The sequence below is a fragment of the Entelurus aequoreus genome, linkage group LG22 (assembly GCF_033978785.1).
Source record: "Entelurus aequoreus isolate RoL-2023_Sb linkage group LG22, RoL_Eaeq_v1.1, whole genome shotgun sequence".
In the NCBI taxonomy this organism is placed as follows: domain Eukaryota; kingdom Metazoa; phylum Chordata; class Actinopteri; order Syngnathiformes; family Syngnathidae; genus Entelurus; species Entelurus aequoreus.
This window is the reverse complement of record NC_084752.1, coordinates 11,790,895-11,814,551: the sequence shown is the minus strand read 5'-3', so window position 1 is coordinate 11,814,551 and position 23,657 is coordinate 11,790,895. Positions and strand designations below refer to the sequence as shown.

The 23,657-nt window shown below is 38.8% G+C and overlaps 1 protein-coding gene across 1 annotated transcript in view; it reads right to left on the bottom strand.

The window, feature by feature from the left end:
- LOC133639536 (uncharacterized) overlaps positions 1-23,257 on the bottom strand; it is a 30,827-nt gene extending 7,570 nt beyond the window's left edge. Inside the window, exons 1-5 of the mRNA XM_062032911.1 lie at positions 23,241-23,257; positions 22,630-22,796; positions 11,387-11,484; positions 4,079-4,151; positions 2,293-2,574 (exon numbers count right to left, since the gene is read on the bottom strand). Of these exons, the coding sequence (XP_061888895.1) occupies positions 2,293-2,574; positions 4,079-4,151; positions 11,387-11,484; positions 22,630-22,702 (526 nt within the window). The 5' untranslated portion in view covers positions 22,703-22,796; positions 23,241-23,257. The remainder of the gene's footprint in view (positions 1-2,292; positions 2,575-4,078; positions 4,152-11,386; positions 11,485-22,629; positions 22,797-23,240) is intronic.
- Positions 23,258-23,657: the final 400 nt, after the last annotated feature.

The window sequence follows — 23,657 nt, the reverse complement described above, 5'->3', positions numbered from 1 at the left end:
TCAACCGAAGATTAACAAACCATTTTTTGCCTTTTGTCCTCACTGCTCCAACACATCGTTTATTTCCATCACTGCTTTTTCTTTGTCAACAATCAGTCCCTCGAATATGTGGATTTTCCATCTTTTCTCCTGGCCTTTTTGCACACTCTTGCAAAACGATGAGCTCTGGCACAAGCATCACAATTCTTGCCAAATGCTGGGCAGTGTTCCTTTCCCCACTCATGTAATGTGCCACAGTACTTACCGTGGAGTGACTCTCAACCTGTGATCTGGGACTCATTTTCTCTGCCGTGATAGCTTGTCTTGTGAATGTTTCTTTTCCTACGGCGTTGACATTGTCCAAGTACGATTTCCCCATAGAGCTCAGCTGCCTCAACAGTCCTTTTCCTTCAGAAGCCGTCTGCTTGCGCTCTCATTAGCAAAGCCGATAGCTATTCTGTCTCCGATTAATTCTTCTCGTAAGGCACCTTATTAACAGGTAGCAGCTTTCTCTCGGCGTCAAATCACAAACCTGTTTGCAGGATATGTAGCGCTCGTATATATCACATTTTTTGCAGGTCTAAATACCTGTTCCAGTGAGTTCAGGATAATGGTCATATCCGTCAGTCAAGTTGTGTTTGTAGACATGTCGACACTGCGCTCCCATAACATTCCTCAATGTCACCGCCTGGACCTCCTTGGGCTTGGTCACTAGCTCCTTTGCCAAAGCATAATCCTCATATCCTGCTGGGAAGATGTCCCAATTCGCACTGAAATTGCCACAGAGTATGTTCGCCTCGAACATACTCATGGCTATTTCCTGGCGCAGGCATCTTCAGTTACATCATACCAACTCACTTGGCGACTCAAGGCACCAGATTACGTCCACTTCTGACACCATGTTGGGGTTTGTGGTGGAACAAAGACCGTAAAGCTTCCATTAACTTAACTGCTTCGGTTTAGATCTCAGCACAATTGCGATGGCTCAACTTGCCAGGCATACTGGGGGAAACTGCTTGACATTTCTCAAGTTGCAGTGTCAGTAATCATCCGATAGGTGGTACTATAATACCACCTATAACACCCACTTTCACCACTGACATGATGTGAACCTCAGCACAAGCACAGACTGGTGGGAAGTAATCAATTACAGTATTTATTGAGCAGAAGGAGATCAGAGTTTGTCAACAAAAAAGAAGACTGATAACCCAAATAAAAGTGGTTGCTTATGTTTACCAAGCTTACATACCCTAACAAGTTGTCGTCTCTTTGTACTTATTCCAGTACAGGCCAAAAGTTTGGACACACCTTCTCATTTCAATGCGTTTTCTTAATTTTCATGACTATTTACATTGTAGATTGTCACTGAAGGCATCACAACTATGACATCTGTGAAGTGAAAACCATTTCAGGTGACTACCTCTTGAAGCTCATTCAGAGAATGCCAAGAGTGTGCAAAGCAGTAATCAGAGCAAAGGGTGGCTATTTTGAAGAAACTAGCATATAATTTATTTTTCAGTTATTTTACTTTTTTTTTGTTAAGTACATAACTCCACATGTGTTTATTCATAGTTTTGATGCCTTCAGTGACAATCTACAATGTAAATAATCATGAAAATAAAGAAAACCCATTGAATGAGAAAGTATGTCCAAACCTTTGGCCTGTACTGTGTATATTCTACGCAACTGAATTCATGAAACAGGCTAAAATCTGCTAGGATATTAAAATGTTTGTCATAGGTGACAAAGAGGCCTTCTGAAATGGTTAGTTTCTTCTCATCTTTATTTGATTATTATAGCGACATAACTAAAATCATATTGATGACCTAAAAATAAAACTGAAAAATTACTAAATCATGTTAGTACATGTAAAAAAATTTTTTAAAGTCGGTTAATCTTTTAAAAAAAATAAAGAAGGAAAACAAAGATAAGCAGTAACTAAGTGAAACAATGCTTTCCCTGCCCTGTACACGCCTGTGATTTAACACACTTTTATTACTGCGCTGGTGATGAAAACTCCCATAAAAGCAACCTAATTTGAAGTTTAAAGCGTGGATCTGAATGAATAGGTGGGGGTGGGGGGAGGGGGGGTGGGTGTCATGTGAAGGAAGACTCCAAAGAATTAGACTGATGGACTCCAAACTAGTTTTCATCGAAAGACACCAAGATTGCTTCGGTTGGGGTCCATGAGCCTGTTTCCTGGGTGAAGAGGTGGGAGTGTGCACATCTAACTTCTGTCTAACCACCACACGCTTCATGCAGACATGTCTGCAGCAGGACCAGGAGGGAGGGCCTCATCCACTACTGATGTACCCGCACTCTCAGCTGAAGGGGCCTCTGTCGGGGTCTCCACCTCATCTGTGACGAGGGTTTCTTCAACTACTTCCTCCAAAGCCACAGTCTCTTCTGCAGCGGCCTCCTCCTCCTCAGTGGAGATGATCTCTGAGACCTCACCAGCGTCTACTTTAGGTGCTTCGCTCTCATCAACAGGCTCAACAGCGCCCTCTGCAGGAGCGGCGATGGACTCTGCGACCGCTTCGGAAGCCAGCACCTGCTGCTCGACTGGGATGACTTCAGGTGCAGCCTCTTCATCAGCTGACCAAGGTACAGAGTTGGAGAAGAGAAGAGAATAAGATAAATGACAACTTGGGCTGTGTCTCAATTTACACACTATTTAATTGCATAAGTGAGTTCAACACAGACAAGTAAGACAATATGATTTGCACTGTCAGGACATAGATGTGACACACTATTGGAGGGTAAAAGGCCTTTGGTGTAACAGATTTTCCAGACTATAAGGCGTAATCCTTTTTTTCCCCTCAAAACTCGACAGTGCGCCTTATAACCCAATGTGCCTAATGAATAATTCTGGTTTTGCTGACCAACCTTGAAGCAATTTTATTTGGAACATGGTAAAGATAAGTGTGACCAGTAGATGGCAGTCACACATAAGAGATACATGTAGACTGCAATATGATGGCAGTCAAACATAAGAGATACGTGTAGACTGCAATATGTATCAAGTAAACAACACCAACATTGTATATGTTCCATTGAAAATATAGTACATTACACACGGCGCTCAAAAATCTATAAAAATGTTTTAGTACAACTTTGGTAAGCTATAAAGCCACAGCGCTTGATGGATTGTACTGTGCTTCAACATACGAGTATTATTATGGTGTGTGTATAAGGTAAGACATTATCTGGCGTTTTGTTTTGCAATATTATGTAAAAGTAATTTTTCTTACCTTCTGGTACCTGCTGATGTGTATTTGGGATCTGCATAAGTCCTAAAAATTTGCGCACCTCCGCCTTTGAAGTCCGTGCTGACACCGTAGTCGATAATCTTCTTCTTTTTCTCTATCTTCTTGTTATGGGACATTCATCCTCCACTGTTGCCATTTGTAATATAAAGTAGTGTAAAGTTCTTACTTAAATCTGTCAGTATACTCGCCATGAAAGCGCTAAAACATACCGGTGTGGTGAGTTTACATTATTCACCCAAGAAACTTTAGTTATTTGAGAGTTCCGGTCGGACGGTTTTTCACGGGACACATTTCCGGCGGATGAGGAGATGCTGCTCCGTTACTGATTGAAGTAAAGTGTGAATGTCATTAAAACAGTTAGCTCCATCTTTTGACACTTCTTCAACTCCCGTCCTTGCACGCTACACCGCTACAACAAAGATGACGGGGAGAAAACGCTGTCGAAGGTGAGCCACGTAAATAACAACATAATCTATGCAACATTTTGACCAAAGAACCACCATTACATGTTATGTAGACTACAAGGAAGTGTTTTACGTTTAGAAAAAAATAATAATAATATGACCCCTTTAATGCGCCTTATAATCAGGTGCGCTTTATATATGAAAAAAGATCAAGAATAGACCATTCATCGGCAGTGGGCCTTATAATCCGGTGCGCCCTATGGTCCGGAAAACACGGTACATGGAAAAAGTTTTAGATTTTTGAGTTCAGCTCATGAAAACTGGGAACGTTTATATATTTGTTGAGTAAGTAGTGTAGTTATCATTCTAGTTTGTTATGAAGTCGCCACAATCAACAGACTTACAACAGTGTGTGTGTGGGCTGACCTTTTGCTGTGGAGCCCATGTTGGCGAGTCTGTCCTCATACCGCTCAATATCACCATTGACAGTCTTGTAGGCCTGACAAATAGACAGCAGATTGAAAGCACATTTATATTTTGCCTTATGGCACACGATATATTTTGATTAAAATGCTTAAAGTAGCAGTAGAACGGAAAAACAAGTTCACTTTATATGCTTTATTTTGTTTCATGTATCCATTAAACCAGGTTTTATCCGGCCCGTGGGATGAGTTTGCTAAGTATAAAAATGAGACAACATTTTTGAATGAAAGAAACTGCTGTTCTAAATGTGTCCACTACATGTCACAATAGCAATTCTTTGTATCTTTATAGATGATGCTACATATGTACAAAAAAATAAACCACATGATGTTAGTGCACCAGTCGAGGAAAATGAGCAAACTACATAAATAACATACTGTAATTTCATTTTGATATACTTTTTTTTATCTTGATAGATTGAAAATGAACACCAATGAGTTGACTGATGAACATTATCACATCATTTATTCAGAAAGTATAAATAACGACAAATAAAGATAGAATACTATTAACCGCAACATGTAAGTGTAAAAAAACCCAAAAAAACGTGCTTGTTCTATTTTTAAACAAAGAAAACAATCTGAAGTTGTCGTTATTTTTAAGTTATCGTGGCGTGATTTTACCAGTCCGGCTCACTTAGATAGACGTAGATTTTTCTCCATGTGGCCCCCCCCCCCTCTAAAATGAGTTTGACACCCCTGCATTAAACTATATCCAATTGTATTTCCAACCTGCCAAGTATGTGAAAATACTGTCTAAACATCACAAAATGCCACAATTTCAGACGGCCATTTTGAATATTACGCTCCAAATGTCTTCAGCAATTTCCGCAGATTTTGGGGTGTGATGATGTCACGATGGGAACGCTTCTGCACTCTGACCATATTAGAAGATCAGTCGTATTAGAAATATGCAAAAATTAGAATGCGATGTGCTACTAGTAAACGTTAGTAAAATGTTTGTTTGAACATTTGATTTGTTTGAGAAAGTGTCTGCGATGCAATCGAGTTTATTCTCTACTATATTAGTAATGTTTGATAGCAGAACTAAACGTACAAAAAGGACAACAGATGGCATTAGTTTGTGTTGTTTTGTGGTTGCTATGTGTAAATATACTTACGACCTGGTTGTGCAAATAAACTAACGTCCTGTTAAGTCCTAGTAATAAATATTGTGATTGTTGGTTCAATCCACCCTATTTTTGTTGTTGATTTTCAGTTGTTGTTGGGCAGAAAAGTGCTTTATTTGACACTAATGACCACATTATAGCGTCTTTCGTAATATATTTGTTAGCATCAAGAAAATATCCTCAATAGTATTGATACAGTAGATGAATAAATCTCTCGTGGGCTCAACAGCTTACACTGAATCTTGATATCGCTAGCAAAGATTCATGCTGAACAACTGGGACATCCATAGCGAAATAATGAAACTAAATATGAACTTTACAGCATAAAAACAACTGCAGACATGAGACTAAAGTTAAAGTTAAAGTACCCATGATTGTCACTCACACACACTAGGTGTGGTGAAATGTGCCCTCTGCATTAGACCCATCACCTTGTTCAACCCCTGGCAGGTGAGGAGGGCAGTGAGCAGCAGCGGTGGCCGCGCCCGGGAATCATTTTTGACCCCCAATTCCAACCCTTGATGCTGAGTGCCAAGCAGGGAGGTAATGTATCCCATTTTTATAGTCTTTGGTATGACTCGGCCGGGGTTTGAACTCACAACAGACCGATCTCAGGGTGGACACTCTAACCACTAGGCCACTGAGTAGGTAAACAATAACTGCAATAACTGAAATCAACTGCAAATAAAGTTATCCTTACTTTCAGTCCAACTTTGTCTTTCACGGGTTAATGTTTAATTTGTGGACCCCTCAGATCTGAAGACATGATGTGCCTCCAATCTTCCATCCATCCATTTTCTACCGCTTGTCCCTTTCGGGGCCCTGCGATGAGGTGGCGACTTGTCCAGGGTGTACCCCGCCTTACGCCCGAATGCAGCTGAGATAGCCTCCAATCTTTTCATCTCTAAATACCGTGAGTGTCAAATGAAGTGAAGTTGTGGCGAGGGGTAACGTTTTGCTGATAAATAGTTGAAATCATTAAAAAAATTATTTTCCTAAGAGTGTTTAAATCCACTCCATCCCATTTTAAATATTTTTTCCTCTAAACCTTTCAAAGTACTCCCAAATCTGCATGGATTCAGGTATGTAAACAGTAGCCTAATGGGGCTTTAGAACATCGCGTGAAACCCACAAGTGCCCAAATGTGCCTCTAGGTCATGTGACCCATAGGAGGATTTAGAAGTTGTTCATCTGTGACATATGGAGAGAAAGACACGACAACTGAAGACATTATCTGCAGACAACAAATTTTCCTTCTAACACTTCATGTGGATATTTATTTTTGGTCTAAATGGGAAGATATGGACATCCTATCAGTTATCATCGAAGTAAGAGCAGACATCGTACAGTAAGCTATTGTTTTCTTATGTTCATAGTTTGTATTCATTGTTGAGCACATCAATCAATCATCCATCCATTTTCTACCGCTTATTCCCTTCGGGGTCGCGGGGGGCGCTGGAGCCTATCTCAGCTACAAACGGGCGGAAGGCGGGGTACACCCTGGACAAGTCGCCACCTCAATCAGAGTTTATTTGTATAACCCTTAATCACAAGTGTCTCAAAGGGCTGCACAAGCCACAGCGACATCCTCATGATTCACTAAAGCTGGATCTGTTTAGCACACAGCTTCTAAAACTTGTAGCTCAACCTTAGGCTAACAAATAGAACGTTTTGGATCATTATTTGTCCCAAAGTCACCGTTGTTGACTCTCACAAAATCTGCATGATTAGCAGTGCTGTTGGTGGGGAAGGGATCTGCGGTTCCTAACGCTACGTCACAGATCACGTGACCGGCTTGCTCATTATCTCTCAAAATGGCTCAGGAATCTCTCTTGAGATCGATACTATTTTGATCATATCAATTTACTCGCAAACTCTAAGTTTTTTGGTGTCATACATCAGATTTGTATGATAATAGCTTCAATATAGAGGCCACTTGTTTTCCATTCTATTGTTACTTTAAAAGCAACAGCAGACACACAAGCAAACACAATGTATGCTCAAAATGTATGAATAGGGATGTACGGTATACGGTATATTACCGCGATACTAATGAACCATATTCGGTACTATACCGCCTCTAAAACGTATCAGTATGTATGTATGTATGTATGTATGTATGTATATATATATATATATATATATATATTAGGGCTGCAACTAACGATTAATTTGATAATCGATTAATCTGTCGATTATTACTTCGATTAATCGATTAATAATCGGATAAAAGAGACAAACTACATTTCTATCCTTTCCAGTATTTTATTGAAAAAAAACAGCATACTGGCACCATGTTGTGGACATTGGGGGTGCAGCATACACCAATAATAACACAGAAATGTAACTCATCAGAACTGAATCAGATATTGTACACGTTTCTGTTGTGAATAATAAAGGATTCATTTTAGCCTGCCTCTGAATAATAGCATGAAATATTCCAGCACTTTCATAACGTTTAGTTATACTAAAGCGTCACTTAAATCTAAATATATTTATATAGCTTTATCAGCCCGGCTACATTGATCCATTATGAAACCAACCTGAGATATTTCTGTCCGTTACGTTTATTTCGAAATTGGTAACAGTGCGTTTTCTCTCTCAAAACGGAGTCAAATGTGCCGGAGACACATTATCAGCCCCGCGTTGCAACAAAGGCATAACTTTAACGTTACTCACAAAAAAGCTGAACTCATGAATGCTTGTTGCCACTATGGACTTAAAAAGTTACGTACTGTGAGTTGTTCCCTTCATAATAAACCTATCAATTACACAAGGCCAAGTACCAAAAGATTTTAAGATAGCAAGAGTAACTCCCCTCTTTAAAAAAGGAAGCAAATTGGAACCTGGCAACTACCGACCTGTTTCTATTCTCAGCTCCATTTCGAAAGTAATGGAGAAAATAGTTTATGAACAGGTCGATAGTTACTTTGCCACTAATAAACTCATGTACAAATTCCAATCCGGCTTCAGAACTAACCACTCCACTGACACATGCCTTCTCTATCTGACCGACCACATCAAACATGAGGTGGACGCGGGCAAATACTGCGGCATGGTCATGCTGGACCTTCAGAAGGCCTTTGACACCGTTAACCACGCTATACTGTTGGATAAGCTCAGAGCAATCGGATTTAACAAAACCTCTTGGAGCTGGATGCAGTCTTACTTGGAGGGGAGGGAGCAGGTGGTAGAGGTGAACGGCACCGTGTCCCCCCCCCTCTCGGTGAGCTGTGGAGTCCCCCAAGGCAGTATATTGGGACCTTTACTGTTCCTAATATACATAAACGACATGTCATCGGCATGCGACTGTGAATTGTTTTTGTTTGCGGATGACTCTGCCTTGCTGGTATCCGGCAAGGACAAGTCACAGGTGGAGAAAATCCTCAGTGCTGAGCTCTGTAGAACTTGCACCTGGCTCGCTGACAACAAGCTATCCATCCACTTGGGTAAAACAGAATCCATCCTGTTTGGGTCCCACATCAAACTTAAGAGAGTCAATGACTTCACCATAAAAGTAGGTGACAGTGTCATCACCAGGAAAGATGAGGTCACCTACCTAGGTTCCATTCTAGAGGCTAACCTTTCCTGTGATAAAATGGCAACCAAGGTAATCAAAAAGGTTAACCAACGAACGAGATTTCTCTACAGAATTTCCTCTCTGGTCAACAAAAGCACCTTGAGGATTCTGGCGGGAACTCTCGTTCAACCCTTTTTCGATTACGCATGCACCTCCTGGTACCCTAGCACCTCCAAAACCCTCAAATCTAAACTCCAAACATCACAGAACAAGCTAGTCAGGTTACTTCTAGACCTCCACCCCAGATCCCACCTCACTCCTACCCACTTCTCTAAAGTGGGCTGGCTCAAGGTGGAGGACAGAGTTAAACAACTTGCACTGAGCCTAGTCTATAAAATCCGCTACACCTCCTTGATACCGAAGTACATGTCAAACTACTTCCTTAACGTAAATGACCGCCATAATCACAACACCAGGGGGTGCTCCACTAACCACGTTAAACCCAGATTCCGAACTAACAAAGGTCTTAACTCATTCTCTTTCTATGCCACATCAATGTGGAATGCGCTCCCAACAGGTATAAAAGAAAGGGCATCTCTATCCTCCTTCAAAACCGCAATAAAAGTTCACCTCCAGGCAGCTACAACCCTAAACTAACACCCTCCCCGGATTGCTAATAATCAAATGTAAACAATCAAATGCAGATACTTTTTCTTTTTCTTATGCCTTCTGATCTCTCTCTCTCTCTCTCTCTCTCTATGTCCACTACTTGATGTCCATATCCCCCCTCCCCACCCCCCCCTCCCTCCACACCCCTGATTGTAAATAATGTAAATAATTCAATGTGATTATCTTGTGTGATGACTGTATTATGATGATAGTATATATGATAGTATATATCTGTATCATGAATCAATTTAAGTGGACCCCGACTTAAACAAGTTGAAAAACTTATTCGGGTGTTACCATTTAGTGGTCAATTGTACGGAATATGTACTTCACTGTGCAACCTACTAATAAAAGTCTCAATCAATCAATCAATCATCCATGGCTCCAACATGTTCCCTTTTCAGGTGCTCCTGAAGCAATGTTGTACTTCCGTGCCATTTTGCAGGAAACGGTCTTCCTTGAAGTCTTTAAACTAAAGTGTTCCCACACTTTTGACGACTTAGGTCGTACACTTTTCTCCATTGAAGCAATAACCTCAAGATGTTTCTCCGCTAAACTATCGGTAGTGTTTTCCTGCGCCATTTTTCGAATTTTTCCAGCAAAGGAGACGCCGTCGTCACGTGAGCTGCACATGACACATCATTGGCTAGCTTACGCCACCTCATGAGACGTAGCCTAACCGCCGCCCTGTCGCTGTTTTGTACTGTTTTTGTACTTATTTTGATTATTGTTTCTCAGCTGTTTGTCAATATTGCAGTTTATAAATAAAGGTTTATAAAAATTAAAAAAATTAAAATAACCAAAAAAAAAAAAAAACTAATAAAAAAAAGCCTCCGCGCATGCGCATAGCATAGTTCCAACGAATCGATGACTAAATTAATCGCCAACTATTTTGGTAATCGATTTTAATCGATTTAATCGATTAGTTGTTGCAGCCCTAATATATATATATATACACAAAACGTTGTGGTATAGATGACTAAGTATATTATTATTAAATTATTTATTTAAATACTTGAGATTTTTCTCCTTATATTCCGAAATGTTTTCTCATTTTTACGGTCGTTTGTTAGATAGATAGATATGTTAGTATTCGCAAATACACAATTTAAAAAAATGTAGCGGACACGTTAGTTATATTTGCACAGGTCGTGAGTTCATACCAAAGACTATAAAAATGGGACCCATTACCTCCCTGCTTGACAATTAGCATCAAGGGTTGGAATTGGGGGTTAAATCACCAAAAATGATTCCCGGGCGCGGCCACCGCTGCTGCTCACTGCTCCCCTCATCTCCCAGGGGGTGATCAAGGGTGATGGGTCAAATGCAGAGAATAATTTTGCCACACCTAGTGTGTGTGAGTGTGACAATCATGGGTACTTTAGCTTTAACTTAACAAGGTATCGGTATCGCTGATACCAGCCTGTATTTTACTCATCAGATCAGACAAAAATTAGTGGAATTGGACATCACTGCTAATTGTTGTTTTATTTAAATCTTAAATATGCGTATCGCATGTTTATATATCATATCTGCTGATGTAGTTCTGTTGCAGCTGTAAAAAAAAAAAAAAAAGATGCCAAATATGCACACTCTTGGCATTCTCTCGATGAACTTCAAGAGGTAGTCACCTGAAATGGTTTTCACTTCACAGGTGTGCTTGAAGCTCATCGAGAGAATGCCAAGAGTAATCAAAGCAAAGGGGGGCTATTTTGAAGAAACTAGAATATAAAACATGTTTTCAGTTATTTCACCTTTTTTTTGTTAAGTACATAACTCCACATGTGTTCATTCATAGTTGTGATGCCTTCAGTGACTATCTACAATGTAAATAGTCATGAAAATAAAGAAAACGCATTGAATGAGAAGGTGTGTCTAAACTTTTGGCCTGTACTATACATATATATACACATAGACTTACTGACATACTTACATAGACAACTGCAGCAGTCAGGCCTCCTCCACATAGAACAAAATAAGTCATGTTGGTGGAGCCCCCAGGAACTCCTAAGGCCATATGTCGCACTGGAGCTGAAGAAAAGACAAATGATGATGAGACTCATTTTTCTGTGTTTCCTGTTTGTGCTCCGTCTCATCCCCAGATGGCATGGCAGTACTACCATGGAGGCACACCTGCGGCTGCAGGAAGACACAGAATAGTTCCTCTACATTCCTAAGAAAGTGAGCTGTTTACTTTGTTTGTTTCTACTGCCACTGTCTCACCCTTTGTTCACTCCTACATCCCATGCAGGGCCCACCCCTAGCATAAACACTACGTGGTTGTTTAGGGCCACCACCACTACGGGGATTTTTTATTTTTATTTAATTCTGTCAGTTATAAAATACAAAGTCATAAAAGTGCAGATAAAAAAATGTTTCTGTCAAAGTTCAACAATAAGGTTGCTTGAATCAAATGAGGAATGTGTATTTCCCCTTGCAAAAATGAAAAATTGTCCAACACGGACGTCATGACGTCATTCACACGCAGCGCCAACATTTTCTTTCTTTCTTTCTTTCTTTAGTTTTTTAATCCTACCCCTTTCCCACTTCAGAGAGTTTACAAATATATAGAATCATTTACTGACCTTTTTATAATAAAATAACATCCGTGAATTAGTATACACAACCGTTTTATAATATGTAATTAATTAATTCACATTTGGGAACCATGATGAGATCATAGAAGAAAGGTAAAAATATTTAAAAAAAAACAATTTGTTGCACCATTAGACAAAGTTGTATTCAATTTTAATTTGTGTATATCATACCACAACTGTGGTGTGTTCAAGTTACAAACAGAGGGAAAAAAGTGAGAAAACTGAGTCATCACTTGTTTTTAAAGACAGAGAGAGGTTTAACTCCCAGTAGATGCACTAATAATATTAATATAATAATGATGTATTACTATGATTATTATTATCTGCTCTGGATAATCCTACATGAATCAGCTAATATCTACTTTCCACTTTGAAGTAAAGGGAAACTTCTATTTACAGTCACATTTAAGTGGATAATGACAGGTTGTATGATTATTTCAAGTCAAGGTGGAAATCTGAAGATACCAATGAGTTATACAAAACCCAAAACCAGTGAAGTTGGCACGTTGTGTAAATGGTAAATAAAAACAGAATACAATGATTTGCTAATCCTTTTCAATTTATATTCAATTGAATAGACTGCAGAGTCAAGATATTTAATGTTCGAACTGGAAAACTTTGTTATTTTTTGCAAAATATTAGCTCATTTGGAATTTTGATGCCTGCAACATGTTTCAAAAAAGCTGGCACAAGTGGCAAAAAAGACTGAGAAAGTTGAGGAGTGCTCATCAAACACTCATTTGAAACATCCCATGGGGGAACAGATTAATTGGGAACAGGTTGGGTATAAAAGCAGCTTCCATGAAAAGCTCAGTCATTCACAAACAAGGATGGGGCGAGGGTCGCCACTTGGTGAACAAATGCGTGAGCAAATTGTCCAACAGTTTAAGAACAACATTTCTCAAGCTATTGCAAGGAATTTAGGGATTTCACCATCTATGGTGCGAAATATCATCAAAAGGTTAATAAAATCTGGAGAAACCACTGCACGTAAGCGGCTAAGCTAGTGACCTTCGATCCCTCAGGCGGTACTGCATCAAAAACCGACATCCGTGTGTAAAGGACATCACCACATGGGCTCAAGAACACTTCAGAAAACTACTGTCAGTAACTACAGTTGGTCGCTACATCTGTAAGTGCAAATTAAAACTCTACTATGCAAAGCGAAAGCCATTTATCAACAACACCCAGAAACGCCACCGGCTTCGCTGGGCCTGAGCTCATCTAAGATGGACTGATGCAAAGTGGAAAAGTGTTCTGTGGTCTGACGAGTCCAACGTTCAAATTGTTTTTTGGTAACTGTGGACATTGTGTCCTCCGGATCAAAGAGGAAAAGAACCATCCGGATTGTTATAGGCGCAAAGTTGAAAAGCCAGCATCTGTGATGGTATGGGGGTGTATTAGTGCCCAAGGCATGGGTAACTTACACATCTGTGAAGGCGCCATTAATGCTGAAAGGTACATACAGGTTTTGGAGCAACAAATGTTGCCATCCAAGCAACGTTATCATGGACGCCCCTGCTTATTTCAGCAAGACAATGCCAAGTCGCGTGTTACAACAGCGTGGCTTCATAGTAAAAGAGGGTGGGTACTAGACTGGCCTGCCTATAGTCCAGACCTGTCTCCCATTGAAAATGTGTGGCGCATTATGAAGCAACTTAAGCTGTACATCAAGCAAGAATGGGAAAGAATTTCACCTGAATAGCTTCAAAAATGGGTCTCCTCAGTTCTCAAACGTTTACTGAGTGTTGTTAAAAGGAAAGGCCATGTAACACAGTGGTAAAAATGCCCCTGTGACAACTTTTTTACAATGTGTTGCTGCCTTTAAATTCTAAGTTAATGATTATTTGCAAAAAAAAATTACGTTTCTCAGTTCCAACATCAAATATCTTGTCTTTGCAGTCTATTCAATTGAATATAAGTTGAAAAGGATTTGCAAATCATTGTATTCTGTTTTTATTTACCATTTACACAACGTGCCAACTTCACTGGTTTTGGGTTTTGTATTTATGATCCAAATGGGGCCACAAACAACATCTTGTTTAGGGCCACACAAAGCTTCCATGTTATTATATTTACAGATGTCGCCTCCCTCAATCGCCTCTTCATGCTTTTGTCTGCTTGTTCTGTCCCAGCAGCATGTTATTTACCCTCCTGGGTATTTTTCCCATTCCAATATGTTCCTATTGTTTTCCACATATCAAACTAAATAACTGGAAAGCACAAAATGTCGACAAAAATAAAGGACAAACTAAAAAAAAAGTGTTAAAAGGACGTTGATGTTCTCGCAGGCTGCCTCAGTCTCTGCATCTAGAGTCTAATCCAAACACAAAACGTGACCGCCAGTGCATTCCTAAATCCTGTTACACAATGTGACCCTGCTTAACTGGAGCAAAGAAGAACTAAACACCAAACCATCCCCTACATTAAATATCCGGCAGACCACACAAATAACTCACTGATCCCTGATTTGTATCATAAAAACAACATTCTCAAGAGTGTGATGCTATCACAAACAGTCGTCCTCCAAGACATGGTGACTTACTAACACTGACAAGACGTCAAAAGCTACTTAATAGGCTATTGTTACGGCAGAGGACGGGTGTTTGACTTCCTGTAGCTTGTGAAGACGTGTTCGTGTTTAGAGGATTGCCATTGGTGCATGCAGAGGAGGCCAGGAATACAAGCACTTTAATCCCATCTGGAGCTCTCACACAAGAGGTTTCTGCCAGCAAGTAAACACGCATTGACTGATATAAAGTCCACACAATGATCATGTTTTTGTTGGTGACTGCAGTCCAAACTACACTACCTTGAAATTGTATCTGTCAAACAATCATCCCAACCCACTATGTGAAACCTTGCATGGACCTACAACACCATGACAATTGATTGTTATCGTATATGTTTTCAATTTATGATGGTCTTGTAGTCCATGCTAGTCTTGTGTAGGTCTACAATTTACTTGGTGGAGAGGTTTGAATGGAAGACAGGTGTCTTTGATCCACTCGATCTGAGGATCAAGAGTTTTTTCCTAAATGGACTTTTTTGTGTACTTCATGGACAAAACCAGGGATGAACACTGAAACATGCTACCAGATTGGTACTGGTACTTTAGTTCCGAGCTAAACTAATGCATACTCAGCCGCCTGCAACAAGTTCTTGAAACTTGTGCAAGTAACGACTTGTAAGTCAGTGCTTCTCAAACAGTGGGATGGGTCCCCTCAGGGGGCCGCGAGAGCCAGAGGGACTTTCAGTATTAGCATCTTTACTCATATTTATCATGTATTGTATATCATGAAAATATGAACACAATATTAGATAAACAGTTGTACCCCAGGGCAGCTGTGGCTACAAATGTAGCTTACCACCACCAGGTGTGAATGAATGATGGGTTCCCACTTCTCTGTGAGCGCTTTGAGTATCTAACAATAGAAAAGCGCAATATAAAATCTAATCCATTATTATTATTATTATCTCAACTTCAAAGTATTTTGAGATGAGAGAAAACATCTGGTGTTACTCACTAGAATACAATAGAATAGAATAGCAAGTACTTTATTGATCCCTGGGGGAAATTCAGCACCACAGTTCGCTCACAATAAACATTTAGGTATTTTTTACATGTGAATAACATAAATACAGTCTATTATACAGCACTATTCACATGTGAATAATACAGTATAAATAGTCTATTATACAGCATTATTCACATGTGAATAACAAATACAGTATATTTTGCAGCATTATTCACATGTAAATAACAGTCTATTATACAGCACTATTCACATGTGAATATAAATACAGTCTATTATACAGCCTTATTCACATGTGAATAACATAAATAGTCTATTATACAGCACTATTTACATGTGAGTAATATAAATACAGTCTATTATACAGCATTATTCACATGTGAATAATATAAATACAGTCTATTATACAGCATTATTCACATGTGAATAACAAATACAGTCTATTATACAGCATTATTCACATGTGAATAACAAATACAGTCTATTATACAGCATTATTCACATGTGAATAATATGAATACAGTCTATTATACAGCATTATTCACATGTGAATAACAAATACAGTCTATTATACAGCATTATTCACATGTGAATAACATAAATACAGTCTATTATACAGCATTATTCACATGTGAATAATATAAATACAGTCTATTATACAGAATTATTCACATGTGAATAACATAAATACAGTCTATTATACAGCATTATTCACATGTGAATAATATAAATACAGTCTATTATACATTTAAGTACAGTCAAAAAGGAACATATGCATTATACAGTCTGATGGCTAGCATTAACTTATGGATCGCGATGGGCATAACTTTGGTTTCTAACCATGGGAAGGAAGAAAGTGAGTGTGAAGCACAGTTCTGACAAGCAGAAGAGGATGTTATTCATTGAAATGAATGATTAAAAACATCACAGAGTGTACAGGGCATCCAGAAAGTATTCCCAGTGCTTCACTCTATCACTGTAGTCTGCACCATACTGAAGCAGAATGAGTTTAATACAGTGTTAAATAATATCTAAACAGTGGACATTTATCCCTGAAAATATTGAAAATGATCTGATGGTGTGTTTGACGGAGACGTAGCTGGAAGGGGATACTGTAGAAGTCAATTCTCCAAGGTAAACACTGTACATTATTACCGTATTTTCCGGAGCATAGGGTGCTCCAGATTACAAGGCGCACTGCCGATGAATGGTCTATTGTCAATCTTTTCTCATATATAAGGCCCACCGGATTATAAGACGCATTGAAGGAGTCATATTATTATTATGATTTTTTGCCGTTTCGCGGGCGGTCTTATTTACGTGGCTCACCTTCGACAGCGTCTTCTCCCCGTCATCTTTTTTGTAGCGGTGTAGCGTGCAAGGACGGGAGTGGAAGAAGTGTCAAAAGATGGAGCTAACTGACTTTACTTAAATCAATAACAAAGCAGCATCTCCTCATCCGCTGGAAATGTGTATCGTGAAAAACTGTCTGACCAGAACTCTCTAATAACTAAAGTTCCTTGGGTGAATAACGTAAACTCACTACACTGGTATGTTTTAGCGCTTTCATGGCGAGTTTATTGACAGATATTAGTAAGAACTTTACACTACTTTATATTAGAAATGGCAACCGCGGAGGATGAATGTCCCATAACAAGAAGATAGAGAAAAAGAAGAAGCTTATCGAATACGGCATCGGCACGGACTACAAAGGCGGACGTGTGCATTTTTTCCGGATGTATGCAGATCCCAAATACAGATCAGCAGGTAGCAGGAGGTAAGAAAAGTTGCTTTTGCATAATATTGTGAAACAAAACGCCAGATAATGTCTTACACACACCATAGTAATACTCGTATGTTGAAGCACAGTACAATCCATCAAGCGGTGCGGCTTCATAGCTTACCAAACATTTTGATAGATTTTTGAGCGCCGTGTGTAATGTTCTATATTTTTAAGGGAACATTTAAAATGTTGGTGTTGTTTACTTGAGTCATATTGCAGTCTACACGTATCTCTTGTGTGTGACTGCCATCATATTGTAGTCTACATGTATCTCTTATGTGTGACTGCCATCTACTGGTCACACTTATCATTTCACCATGTGCCAAATAAAATTGCTTCGAGGCCGGTAAGCAAAATCAGAATTATTCCGTACATTAGGCGCATAAGGCGCAATGTCGAGTTTTGAGAAAAAAAAGGATTTTAAGTGCGCCTAATCGTCCGGAAAATAAGGTATATTACTTCATAAAATGAATTTTGTAGTTTGTTCTATATTCTATTGTATTGTTTTTATACGATATTTCATATCTAAAAATGTGTTTTTCTTTTCACAATGGATGGTACAGTACATGTTGCAATGGTGGTGTTTTAGGGGGGCAAGCACCATTTAAATTAATTTCATGTCTACGTCCTGCACTCCCAGACACACAACAACACTTCCTCTTTCTCCGCCAATCCCCTTTCAGGCACGGACCGTTTATTCGCAATTATGGGTATAATGAACAACAATTTAAAACCACACAGATAAAACATTAACAGTATGAATGGATGTATAACCTACCGTATTTTTCGGACTATAAGTCGCTGTTTTTTTCATAGTTTGGCCGGGGGTGCGACTTATACCCTGGAGCGACTTATGTGTGAAATTATTAACACATTATCGTAAAATATCAAATCATATTATTTAGCTCATTCACGTAAGAGACTAGACGTATAAGATTTCATGGGATTTAGCGATTAGGAGTGACAGATTGTTTGGTAAACGTATAGCATGTTCTATATGTTATAGTTATTTGAATGACTCTTACCATAATATGTTACGTTAACATACCAGGCACGTTCTCAGTTGGTTATTTATGCATCATATAACGTACACTTATTCAGCCTGTTCTTCACTATTCTTTATTTATTTTAAATTGCCTTTCAAATGTCTATTCTTGGTGTTGGGTTTTATCAAATAAATTTACCCAAAAAATGCGACTTATACTCCAGTGCGACTTATATACGTTTTTTTCTTTATTTATTATGCATTTTCGGCCGGTGCGACTTATACTCCGAAAAATACGGTATTATTTGCGCAATATTGACTAGTAATGCACTAAAAATTGTCCGCCAAAAAAAGACTGACCACTGGAACAGGATGTTGTGATGACGTAGGCAATGCAGTGGAGGCAGCGTGTCTGCGATGTGGGCGGAAATTCGTATATCTGATGACAGCCATTCACAAAAGGTGCAACTATTAAGAGGACCGTGGCGGCTTTTACGGAGAGAAAGTCCAACAAAAGCAGCAGCGCAAAGCAAGTGTGACCTCATCATGCTCGCTGCAGCCTGCAGTTTGTCACGCACATCGAGGGACAGAGATAGAGTCTCTAAACATGAGTACGGTCTATAATAACACCAGAAAAAGATGCTAGATCTGTTGTTTGTTGTTTTTAATAGAGAAAGTCACTAAAAGTCTCTAGACAATTGAAAAATTCTCAACAAAGTATATTGTACAATAAGCGGCAACAATTGAAAATAGAGCAACACAATATAAAAGCTATATGTTAATATTGATTTATAACACAGATTTGTTTTTAAATATATTTATACATTTGTTAGACTTTTTCAAGAAAATCATATAACATATCATACAAATGATTTGACGACGTCATGGTGACCAAGCCCCTAACCACACCCCCACATTATGTAAATTGTAAATAAAAACAGAATACAATGATTTGCAAATCTTTTTCAATTTATATTCAATTGAATAGACTGCAAAGACAATATATTTAATGTTGGAACTGAGAAACTAATTTTTTTTTGCAAATAATCATCAACTTGGAATTTAATGGCAGCAACACATTGCAAATAAGTTGGCACAGGGGCATTTTTACCACTGTGTTGCATGGCCTTTCCTTTTAACAACACTCAGTAAACGTTTGGGAACTGAGGAGACCAATTTTCGAAGCTTTTCAGGTGGTATTCTTTTCCATTCTTGCTTGATGTACAGCTTAAGTTGTTCAACAGGCCGGGGTCTCTATTGTGGTATTTTAGGCTTCATAATGCGCCACACATTTTCAATGGGAGTCAGGTCTGGACTACAGGCAGGCCAGTCTAGTATGCACTCTTTTACAATGAAACCATGCTATTGTAAAATGTGGCTTGCCATTGTCTTGCTGAAATAAGCAGGGGCGTCCATGATAACGTTGCTTGGATGGCAACATATGTTGCTCCAAAACCTGTATGTACTTTTCAACATTATTGGTGCCTTCACAGATGTGTAAGTTACCCATGCCTTGGGCACTAATACACCCCCATACCATCACAGATGCTGGCTTTTGAACTTTGCGCCTAGAACAATCCGGATGTTTTTTTCCCTCTTTGGTCCGGAGGACACGACGTCCAGTTTTCAAAAACAATTTGAAATGTGGACTTGTCAGACCACAGAACACTGACAAGTGTTCTTTGCATCAGTCCATTTTAAATGAGCTCAGGCCCAGCGAAGCCGGCGGCGTTTCTGGGTGTTGTTGATAAATGGCTTTCGCTTTGCATAGTAGAGTTTTAACTTGCTCTTACAGATGTAGCGACCAACTGTAGTTACTGACAGTGGTTTTCTGAAGTGTTCCTGAGCCCATGTGGTGATATCCTTTACACACTGATGTCGCTTTTTGATGCAGTACCGCTTGAGGGATCAAAGGTCACGGGCACTGCCGCTTACGTGCAGTGATTTCTCCAGATATTATGAACCTTTTGATGATATAACGGACCATAGATGGTGAAATCCCTAAATTCCTTGCAATAGCTCGTTGAGAAATGTTTTTCTTAAACAATTTGCTCACACATTTGTTCACAAAGTGGTGACCCTCGCCCCATCCTTGTTTGTGAATTTCATGGAAGCTGCTTTTATACCCAATCATGGCACCCACCTGTTCCCAATTAGCCTGTTCGCCTGTGGGATGTTCAAAATAAGTGTTTGATGAGCATTTCTCAACTTTCTCAGTCTTTTTTGCCACTTGTGCCGGCTTTTTTGAAACATGTTGCAGGCACCAAATTCCAAATGAGCTAATATTTGCAAAAAATAAAGTTTTCCAGTTTGAACGTTAAATATCTTGTCTTTGCAGTCTATTCAGTTGATTATAGTTTGAAAAGGATTTGCAAATCATTGTTTTTATTTACGATTTACATGACATGCCAACTTTACTGGTTTTGGGTTTTGTATGATCGGGTTTGTAATAGTTATTACATTTATGGGGGTGTAAACAAATGTCTGCCCCCTTGTGCATATGTGAAAGAAAATAATTTAGAGACATTGTAGTTGGTAAGGTAGCATTACACTCCTCCTGTGACTCAGCTATGCCGCGAGCGTGCACGTGTGTCCCCTCCAAAACACATTTTAATGGCCGTGTCCTGATGAGGCAGTGAGGTCCAATATTGTGACAGCGAGTGCGGCACCTTGCATGGACAAGGCCAAGTACGAGTTATTTATACAAAGTAATCAGTTAATCTCACTTGTTCAAGCCTGTTAAAACGGACGTTCATGCCAAGATGGCACCTGAGTCGGAAGATACACGTGTGGATGATCTTGTTGTGTGACCATGTGTTCTCCTCACACGTTGTGTCAGAAGAGACTACCAACTACACCCAGGCTGTGTTTTAGTTAGTGCACTTAAGTGTTAGTGACGTGCAGTCACAAATGACATGAAATCATTCTGCACCAAGTGGTTGCATTGCACCAGTAAAGAAGAGAAGGAAAAAGGTAAACGTACACAACTACAGTGCATCAAAATGTGCACACTCACTAAGTATACTTACGTAAGTGCACTAAGTGGTATTGCTTTTGAGACTACAAAATGAGTAACAGCATGTCTGTCCCTTTTATGTACCAACTTTGGGAGGAGCGTTCATGTGTTTCTTATTTAAATTTAATAAAACAAAGCTAGAAATTCACTCCAGCCAAGAGTCGGGACTCGATTCAGGAAATTGACAGTGGGGGGAAAAAAAGCAGTGGAAGCAGTTTTTCCCCTTCGCCTGAATTCCACATGCTCAGAGCCCAGAGTAAATGATGATGCGGGCAAGGATGCGTGAAAAGAAAAGAAGCATCCTGAGAATACAAGACCCAAAACTCACTTGCACGGCGAGAACTTGGATTTGTGATGATGAAAAATGTTGACTTTAAACTTACACACATGATTATATAGCACGGCACCAAAAACCCTTTCTAGTGATGGTTGCATATAGAAGATATGTATGATCGGGTTTGTAATAGTTATTCTATTAATCAAAAGAAATGAAGGATTACTTCAACTCATGTAATGTTGTACATAAAAGACACACAAAGCAATTCAATGCATACCAATATATGGATTACATATTGGGACAAGCAGTAGAAAATGGATGGATGGAGGGATATTATATATGACACTATGGAGGAACAGGTTGTTATTTAGCAAGCAGGAATGCAGCTCATTTCTCCACACACTTCATAACTACAAATACATATCTATATAGTGTCATCTTTTTGGGGGTGACTATTATTCATTAGTTTTTCTCATTCCACTTTTTCCAAATTTACAACTGTTGAATTTCCTTAATAATATGTGATGAATAAATCCATCACATATCATATATATGCAGGGCTATATGAACAAAACATTATAGCTTTTTGATATAGGTGATGAATCAAATTAGCATGTTATCTAATTTTAATAAAACATGCACTTTATGTTTACAATATGACAAGAGCTAATAAAAAAAATTAAATAAATAAAAACACACTGTTCCTAAAATGGCCCCTGTACCACCCTTTGGGCTAAGTTATTGCCGTTTTAATGCTCCTATGACAAGAAACAAAAACAAAAAAACAGCAAATGTTGAACTCTTACAAAGGAGTCAGCAGTTGTATGTTATATTCTAGTTTCATAATGGGTGTATGTATCATATATATCATGAATATATCAATTTAAGTATACTACAGTAGACAATAAGACTTTTTCATGTGTAAATCAATGTAAACACACAACACAAAGCAAACCCAACAATTAACATTTTTTAAACTGACCTTTGCTAAATGTTGGTGTGAAGACCCTCAGGACCCCTGGACCGAGTCTCTGCCAAACCCTCCTGCAGAACATCTTGTTGTTGTTGTTGTTGCAGCAGCAGCTTAATATGTGAGTGATGTGGTCCACTGCTTTTTGGAACTTTGAGCTCCGTGGCTGCAAAGTGGATCTAGGAAGAAACACAATCAGCCTGTTAGAAGGTGGCGGCTTACTGGGGCGCCCCCTGGTGGCCGCCTGACGGAGAGACACCCAAGTAACTGCATTAACTCCTAACACATTTGATTAAAGTGGTGGATATTTGGTTTTAAAATGAAGTACTACTTATCAGAAATAGGTATATCGTAATATCATAACTTTGTGTCGCACAAATATACTTTAAATTAAAGCAAAATATCATTTTATTCCATGAAAATCCTTGAAACTGTGAGGCTAACGATGTCAAAGCTAAAAGGCAGATAGCTATATTCCTCTACTTGTTCCACAATCATTAATTTAAGAAACCTGCTAAGAATAGTTGAATTGTAATATTTGACCCTTTAAAGCATTGCAATTGGTAAATTATGTAAATGAGCTTTAATGGCAAAAAAAAGCTTTTAGAAATGAGCTAGTTTACCTGATACACTGCCTGGGAGTCACGTGACTGCAGGGTTGCCAGATGAGAATTATAAGATTATCATAGCAGAAGCTTAAAATATTGTATTTTAATTATTATTACATAATTTTATGTTGTTAGGACTATATGCAACATTTCCATGGACCATGTACTGTATAGTTTATAACTCAGTTTTACTGCATCCAGAAAATATTCAAAGCGCTTCACTTTTTCCCCACATTTTATGTCACAGACTTGTTTCAAAATAGAATACAATCTTTTTTGTCCTCCAAATTCTTCACACAATACCCCATAATAACAATATGAAAATATTTTTTTTAGAGCTTTTTGCAGATGTATTAAAAATGATAAACTAAGAAATTTTATTCACAGCCTTTGCTTAATACTTTGTTGATGCACCTTTGGCAGCAGTTACAT